This window comes from Lipotes vexillifer, unplaced genomic scaffold (assembly GCF_000442215.2).
Source record: "Lipotes vexillifer unplaced genomic scaffold, Lipotes_vexillifer_v1.1 scaffold382, whole genome shotgun sequence".
Lineage (NCBI taxonomy): Eukaryota > Metazoa > Chordata > Mammalia > Artiodactyla > Lipotidae > Lipotes > Lipotes vexillifer.
In genome coordinates this window covers 5,604,124-5,612,867 of record NW_006780611.1, presented here as the reverse complement: position 1 = coordinate 5,612,867, position 8,744 = coordinate 5,604,124, and the positions used below count along the sequence as shown (strand labels likewise).

The 8,744-nt window shown below is 48.7% G+C and overlaps 1 protein-coding gene across 1 annotated transcript in view; it reads left to right on the top strand.

The window, feature by feature from the left end:
- PNPLA3 (patatin like domain 3, 1-acylglycerol-3-phosphate O-acyltransferase) overlaps nt 1–8,744 on the top strand; it is a 17,346-nt gene that overhangs the window by 1,468 nt on the left and 7,134 nt on the right. Inside the window, exons 2-4 of the mRNA XM_007453930.1 lie at nt 1,629–1,861; nt 3,036–3,101; nt 7,845–8,054. Of these exons, the coding sequence (XP_007453992.1) occupies nt 1,629–1,861; nt 3,036–3,101; nt 7,845–8,054 (509 nt within the window). The remainder of the gene's footprint in view (nt 1–1,628; nt 1,862–3,035; nt 3,102–7,844; nt 8,055–8,744) is intronic.

The following is an 8,744-nucleotide window of genomic DNA, read 5'->3' as shown; positions in this document are numbered from 1 at the left end:
GAATCCCTTGCCAGTAAGCACAGCCCTGCCGTTGGATAGGATCAGGGAGCAGGCCCTGGGCTGATGGAGAGGTGGAGATTAGGAGAGGCCACCGTGGCCGCCTTCCCCATCGAGGGGGAGAGGAGCAAAGGGCAGGAAACGTGACCTCAAGGAGGATCAGACTGGCCACCTTGCGCTTGAGCAGTGATAAACGCCAGCCCTTGTGTCCCAGGGTTGTGACCTGGAGACAGCCACATGGTCAGGTGTTTAATTGGGACCAGATTCAAATGCACAGACCCCAGCACGTGAAGTGCCCTGACTCCAGCGTAGAGGGCGTTCCTAACAGGCAGAGGACAGGTACAGCCTGGGGTTGTGTCCTGCAGGGGGTGGCTCGGGACCACCAGGTCCCTGGAAAGTGGATCTGGAGGCCCTGGCAAAGAACTACCCCGGAGGTTCTGGGAGCCCCAGTTTCCTGCTTTAACTGCCTGTCTCACTTGGGGACCGCCAGGGAGCGTTTCCCAAGGCCTGTGACTTGGGCATGGCTCCTGAGAGCGCCTCCAAACCCAGGCTGACTTGGCAGGAGAGACTGGCAGAACCAGCCAGCCGTGCGCCGTTTTGTGCCTTCTTCCCGGGCTCAGTGGGGCCACATGTGTGGGGAGAGCTGAGTGGAGGTCGGAAGTGGGTCGGGACCTGCTGATGTGTGTCCGGGCTTCTGCATCCCAGGATCTACGGATGACTAGGGCTCGGGCTGGGACAGGTCCTCTTGCCCGCTAGGGCAGTGCAGACCAGCCAGAGGGGACCAGGCCAGTGAGTGAGGTCATTTGGAGCATGCACGTGCCCTGTGCCCACTGGATGGTCTGGTAATTCTGACATTAGAGGTTAAAAGTTAAGTCTGGTTGTTTATTAGGTGCTTCATCTGGGTTGAGCACCTATAGATTGTAGTGTATCTAATCTTCTCTATTTCCAGAAGGTAGCTGAGTGTGGTCCCACATTAAAAACATGCAGTCTGAGACTCAGCGAGGCACTGAAGTGGCTTATTTCAGTTGCTCAGCTAGTAAGAGGTAGAGGCAGGATTCAAACTCAGGTCCAAGGCTGCGCTTGCTGTCTGCTCCCTTCAGTGTTAGGCCCATTCGTGCTCAAGCTCCGACGCTGTGAGTGCCTGGCTTCTGGCCTTGATGGAGGGATGGAGGTGAGGAGAGGGTTCACGGAGCCTCTGGCGGCTCGTTCCTGTGGCCAGGGAGGGCCCAGAGCACTAACTAACAGAAATAGGCATATCTTACATTTCCTAGTAGCCGCGTGGAAAAAGTAAAAGACGTAAGTGAAATTAATTTTATTTATCCCAGTCCAGCCAGAATATTATCATTTTCACATCTAATCAATATAAAACATTATTCATGAGATGTTTTACATTTTGTTGTTGTTCTTGTTGTTATAAGCCTTTGAGGTCCAGTGTGTCTTTTACCCAGCTCAGTTTGGGCTAGCCACATCTCAGGCCTGGGAGCCACACGTGGCTGCCGGATCAGACAGCCCAGGCCTGGAGAAAGGGAAAGGTCAGCAGCTTCCCTGCTGCCAGGTTTCTGGTCCTGCCACAAAGCATTCCCATCTCCAGGGTGGTACATTCCTTTGTATATTTGTCTATCTCCGCCCAGAGCAGACATTGCAGGCCCTCGTGGACCTTGTCCGGAGCGCCAGGAGTCGGAACATTGGCGTCCTCCACCCGACCTTCAGTTTGAGCAAGCACCTCCGAGATGGTCTCCAGAGATACCTCCCAGACAACGTCCACCAGCTCCTCTCGGGCAAAATTGTCATCTCGCTCACCAGAGTGGCCGATGGAGAAAATGTGCTGGTGTCTGATTTTCGGTCCAAAGACGAAGTCGTGGACGTAAGCAGTTTGCTTATCTGGGTGTTGTCAAGTCATAAAGACCGTTTCATTTCAGAAGCAACAAAGAGAGGGCTGTCGTAAACCACCTGACCCGTTCTTTTCTTAAGATGCAAAAGAACCTGGTTGCCCACGATGCTGGCTAGCTTCCCGTACCAGGGTGGTATGAACTCTGAGTGCATCCAGTGGTCTGGTCCAGAGCACATGCAAAACTGGAGTGTTCCAGGACAGTTTCAGTTTCAAATAACCCCTCCCCATCCTTCAAGACACGGCTTATGACCTTTTGCTCCAGGGACCTCATCCCACATGTGTCCCTCCTCCCAGTGATGCCTGTTCCTTAATGAGGACCCCTCCAGTGAAGTCCCACAAGGGTGGGAGTGTGTCTTATTTGCCTCGAGCACAGAGAAGCTCATTGGCAATATGAAGCTACCACTTAGTTTGGCTGAAGCCTTTTATGAGAATTGCTCGGATATCATTTCACTTAACACAGGTCCCTACAAGCACACAGCCTGGCACATATAACCAGCAGCTTCTCAGCAGCCAGTGTCATCTTCCACTTAACCTTGTTTGTGGAGGCTTTTTCTAGGCAGCCAGCAACTGTGCATTCCCACGTGAGCCCTTTGTCTCACTGCATCAGTATTACATCCTGCTTGATGCTCGCTAGCATGGCGCGACTCAAAGCGTGGGCCTCAGACCAGCAGTCGCAGCAGCGGCATCGCCTGGGAGCTTGTTAGAATTGCAGGCTCTCAGGCCCCGCCTCCAAGCTGCAGCATCAGAACCTTAGGGGTGGGGCACCGAGTCTGTGGTTCGCCAAGCTCTCCAGGCGATTCTGATGAACCTCAGCGTTTGCAAAGCCCTGATCTAGCCCCTTCCCTGTCAATCAGCTAGTCACCAACTCTTGGTTCTGTCTCTGATGGCCCAGTGTGACCCTCGTGGGGAGCAGGGGCAAGAAGCTACAGTCTGCAGACGGTGTCGTTAGAGAATTGGTACTTGGGCCTGAAATAATAAGTGTGTAGGTTGGTTCATGTTCGTTCAACCATTTATTAAAGCACCTCCTCTGTGCCAGGAGTGTTTTCAGGCTTGCTGCTCTCCTCGCTTGGAAAAGGCTTATAAAGACCCAGGGGAACAAAAGGCATCCTGCTCTGGGCTGTGGTTTCACTCCCTTTTGTCTCCACAGGCCTTGTTCTGTTCCTCCTTCGTGCCTTTCATCAGTGGCTTGATCCCCCCTTCCTTCAGAGGCGTGGTAAGTCTGCTTTTAAACTGTGTTTGAGGGAATTCCCTGGTGGTCCAGTGGTTAGGACGCCTCACTTTCACTGCCAAGGGCCCAGGTTTGATCCCTGATTGGGGAACTAAGATCCAGCAAGCCAAGTATCAAAAAAAAAAAAAAAAAAAAAAAAAAGAGGCACTGGGCTCAGGTACCCTGGGCCCCTGAGACCTGTGTCCCCAGACGTGGAGCCTTTTTGCCTCTCAGCCTTCAGACAGAGATTCCATAGCTGGCCCCCCTCCAGGCTCTCTGGGCAGCAAAACCAACTTCGTGTAGAATAATTAGCTGGTTATCTGTAAGGTAAGCTCTTCAGTTAATCTTTTTTTTCTTTTTATTTTGGGAATTTTTTTTTAACATCTTTATTGGAGTGAAATTGCTTTACAGTGTTGTGTTAGTTTCTGCTGTATAACAAAGTGAATCAGCTGTATGTATACATATATCCCATATCCCCTCCTTCTTGCATCTCCCTCCCACCCTCCCTATCCCACCCCTCTAGGTGGTCACAAAGCACCGAGCTGATCTCCCTGTGCTATGCGGCTGCTTCCCACTAGCTATCTATTTTACATTTGGTAGTGGATATATTGTCAGTACTACTCTCTCACTTTGTCCCAGCTTACCCTTCCCCCTCCCCGTGTCCTCAAGTCCATTCTCTATGTCTGCGTCTTTATTGCTGTCCTGCCCCTAGGTTCATCAGAAACATTTTTTTTTAATTCCATATATATGTGTTAGCATACGGTATTTTTCTCTTTCTGACTTACTTCACTCTGTATGACAGACTCTAGGTCCATCCACCTCACTACGAGTAACTCCATTTCTTTTTATGGCTGAGTACTATTCCATTTTATATATGTGCCACATCTTCTTTATCCATTCATCTGTCAGTGGACACTTAGGTTGCTTCCATGTCCTGGCTATTGTAAATAGAGCTGCAATGAACACTGTGGTACATGTCTCTTTTTGAATTATGGTTTGCTCAGGGTATATGCCCAGTAGTAGGATTGCTGGGTCATATGGTAGTTCTATTTTTAGTTTTTTAAGGAACCTCCAGACTGTTCTCCATAATGGCTGTAGCAATTTACATTCCCACCAACAGTGCAAGAGGGTTCCCTTTTCTCCACACCCTCTCCAGCATTTATTGTTTGTAGATTTTTTGATGATGCCCATTCTAACTGGTGTGAGGTGACACCTCATTGTGGTTTTGATTTGCATTTCTCTAATGATTAGTGATGCTGAGCATCCTTTCATGTGTTTGTTGGCAATCTGTATATCTTCTTTGGAGAAATGTCTATTTAGGTCTTCTGCCCATTTTTGGATTGGGTTGTTTGTTATTCTGATGCTGAGCTGCATGAGCTGCTTGTATACTTTGGAGATTAATCCTTTGTCAGTTGCTTCGTTTGCAAATATTTTCTCCCATCTGAGGGTTGTCTTTTTGTCTTGTTTATGGTTTCCTTTGCTGTGCAAAAGCTTTGAAGTTTCATTAGGTCTCATTTGTTTATTTTTGTTTTTATTTCCATTTCTCTAGGAGGCGGGTCAAAAAGGATCTTGCTGTAATTTATGTCATAGAGTGTTCTGCCTATATTTTCCTCTAAGAGTTTTATAGTGTCTGGCCTTACATTTAGGTCTTTAATCCATTTTCAGTTTATTTTTGTGGATGGTGTTAGGGAGTGTTCTAATTTCATTCTTTTACATGTAGCTGTCCAGTTTTCCCAGCACCACTTATTGAAGAGGCTGTCTTTTCTCCATTGTATATTCTTGCCTCCTTTATCAAAAATAAGGTGACCATATGTGCGTGGGTTTATCTTTGGGCCTTCTATCCTGTTCCATTGATCTGTATTTCTGTTTTTGTGCCAGTACCATATTTTGTAGCTTTGTAGTATAGTCTTAAGTCCAGGAGCCTGATTCCTCCAGCTCCATTTTTCTTTCTCAAGGTTGCTTTGACTATTCGGGGTCTGTTGTGTTTCCATAAGAATTGTGAAATTTTTTGTTCTAGTTCTGTGAAAACTGCCATTGGTAGTTTGATAGGGATTGCTTTGAATCTGTAGATTGCTTTGGGTAGTAGAGTCATTTTCACAATTCATTTAATCTTCACATGGGCACTGAAACAGGTGCCCAGTGGCCTATTAAGGTATAAGATGCTTAAGAGTCAGTTACTCACTTAAGGTAATAAGTTTTTGTTTTTTTTTTCTTGGCTGCATTGGGTCCTCGTTGGTGCATGCGGGCTTTCTTTAGTTGCAGCAAGTGGGGGCTACTCTTCGTTGCAGTGTGCGGGCTTCTCATTGCGGTGGCTTCTCTTGTTTTGGAGCACGGGCTTCAGTAGTTGTGGCATGCAGGCTCAGTAGTTGTGGCTCGTGGGCTCTAGAAAGCAGGCTCAGTAGTGTGGTGCACGGGCTTAGTTGCTCTGCGGCATGTGGGATCTTCCCAGACCAGGGCTTGAACCTGTGTCCCTTGCATCAGCAGGAGGATTCTTAACCGCTACACCACCAGGGAAACCCGGTAATAAGGCTTTATTCTTAGGGGTTGAGGGTTATAATCCTCTCTGGGTCTGAGTCTATCCTTTTCAGCCCGTGGCTTCGGGCAAAAGCTGCCAACAGGGCTGCAATTTGGTTCCATTCAACAAATATGTAAACACATGTGGCTAATCCTGAGCCCCGCCTCTGGTGGAAAAACAGAAGTTGAGGTGTTTGTCCTGCAGGCTCTGGACTGGATGCTGGGCTGTGCTGGACCACCTGGCAGCCTCCTTCTAGGGCAGCAGTTATCAGATGATTCTGTCCTCCCACCCGGGAACATCTGGCGATGTCTGGAGACAGTTTAGGTTGTTACAGCTGTGGGAGAGAAGACACAACATCCCAGTGTGTCAGCAGGAAGGCACTTTAGAAACCCTCCTGGTTCACGCTTTAACAACAGCACGGTCCTCACATTGCAAAGCAAGTTGCAAAGGCAGGTTACACGTAGCCTCACTCATGCCCCAGAGCATCCCCGGGACAGACATATAGTTGCCCCTATTTACAGATGAGAAAACTGAGGCCTGGAGCCGTGAGGTGATCACCTGCAATTCTAACAGCGCCAGCCTGGCAGACAAACCTAGAATCACGTGTCTGCTCTAGCCCATGTTGGCTGGACTACTTTGGACACATTTCTTAACCTCTCTGAGATTGAATTGGCAAAGGAGGGTTAATAATAATGAGGGTTAATAGTGGTGCACAGTTGTAGCATTGTTGTGGGAATTACATGCGATAATGCAGTGAAGATGCAGCATAGAGCCTGGCACAGGTAAGTATTCAGTAAATATGGGTGGTTTTGTCATTGTTGTTATCTTTTCATTTCCCCCAGGCTGCTGCAGCTGTGGTGCACACACAGTCACCCCCATCAGTGTACCCAGATGAAACCTGCTGAAAATTAGAGCAAAACGTTGAGGTTCCACTGAGCAAACTCAGAATGTTCCTGTAGACAAGTTCAGGGTGGAGGGAAAATTATACAGGACAGAGGAGTCATTGGACTTTATCCCTTGAGTGAAAAAAGAGTGGATATATGTATATGTGTAACTGATTGACTTTGCTGTACAGTAGAAACCAACACAACATTGTAAAGCAACTATACTCCAATAAAAACTAATTTTAAAAAGTAAATAATAATTAAAAAATAGTCACCTGCTTCCTCCCTCCTCAGTCTTAACTAAAGATTCCTGACATTTGGTCCTGTGTCTCTTGCTGCCAGTGAGGGTTTTGATGCCTTCCTGTATCTTCCATAGAAATCACATGGCAACAATTTAGAAACTACTGCTGTGTGTGCACATCTAATCATTTGGACTCAAGGCAAGAATCTCTTGATAGCTAAGCCATGGCTGAACGTGCCTGATTCTTTTTTGGACTTGTTTTAGGCCAAAGTGTGCCCTGAGATGTCTCCCTTTGGAAGGACTGGCTGGGGAAATTCTCCCAGTTGTGATATTTGAAGGTTCCCCCCTGTCTGTGGGCACCAACAGCTGGGCTATGATGGTCGTGGGTTTGGGAATCATTCTAGACGTTGGTTTCATAGGTGTAGACTGGGTCCAAATTGTACCAAAACCTGCCTGCCGCAGCCTGGCCGTGGGCACTAAGATTGTTCAAGGATATGGCTACTGATTCTCACAGTACTTACCCCAAATGCACCTTTGTTGTGGGACAAGATGCCATTTTCAGAGAGCTCGAGTCCCAGGTTCACTGCGTCATTTAAGTCTCCAGTGCGGCTTCTCATTTCCCAGGTGTGGACGGGCTCACAGGTTAAGTGTCTTGTCCAAGATTCCTCAAGCAGCAAGGGGCCTCTGGAATTGAACCCATGACCATCTGTCTCCCTTAGGGCCAGGTCTACATCACACTCTGTCCCCAGTGCACACAGCGCCCCTGGTCTGAGCAAATTACATGGGTATGCCTAGGGACGCCCACCTGGGCTCGGGACTTTGCCGTCACAACGTGGGCCAGACGCCAGCCTCCGTCTGCCTCTTGGGCAGGCACTTTTTTGTGCAGTGTGCAAACTACACAGCAGCATGTGGCAACCCTGAGCGCCAGCCTACAGCCTGGCCTGGCACAGAAATGCTCAGTAGGGATTTGCTGAAAGAGTGATCCCAAAGCCCCTCACCGTATCTGCCTGCGGCTCTGAGAAGCCTCTGGCCATAATCTGAAACACACAGAAAACCCCAGCCCAGAGCTTCTGACAGTATGTCCCTTTTTTTTTCCTCTCCCTTAAAAGCGATACGTAGATGGAGGAGTGAGTGACATCATACCCTTCTTTGATACCAAAACAACCATCACAGTTTCCCCCTTCTATGGGGAGAGTGACATCTGCCCCAAAGTCAAGTCCACGAACTTTCTTCACGTGAACTTCACCAAGCTCAGTCTACGCCTCTGCTCCGAGAACATCTACCTATTATCCCGGGTGTTATTCCCTGCGGATCTCAAGGTGAGGGGGCCTGGGGGCATTTAAACAGCGCTGCTGTTCAGATCCCCCCTCCAGGGGCTATGGCTTAAGTATGGGCAGCCTGGATAGTAGGATTTTTTTTTTTTTTTTTAATTAGCCCAATGATTCTTATGTGCATCCGTGGTCAAGAACTACACTGCAGGACTTCCCTGGTGGCACAGTGGTTAAGAATCCGCCTGCTGAGCAACTAAGCCCATGCACCACAACTACTGAGCCTGCACTCTAGAGCCCATGAGCCACAACTACTGAGCCCACGTGCTGCAACTACTGGAGCCGGTGTGCCTAGAGCCCGTGCTCCGCAGCAAGAGAAGCCACTGGGGCTTCCCTGGTGGCGCAGTGGTTGAGAGTCCGCCTGCCGATGCAGGGGACACGGGTTCGTGCCCCGGTCCGGGAAGATCCCACATGCCGCGGAGCAGCTGGGCCCATGAGCCATGGCCGCTGAGCCTGCGCGTCCGGAGCCTGTGCTCCGCAATGCAAGAGGCCACAGCAGTGAGAGGCAAGAGAAGCCACTGCATTGAGAAGCCTGTGCAATGAAGAGTAGCCCCCGCTCGCCGCAACTAGAGAAAGCCTGCGCGTAGCAATGAAGACTCAGTGCAGCTAAAAAAAAAAAAAAAAAAAAAAAAAACTCCACTGTATTGGGGGGTTTATTTTTTTTTTTTTTTTTTTTTTTTT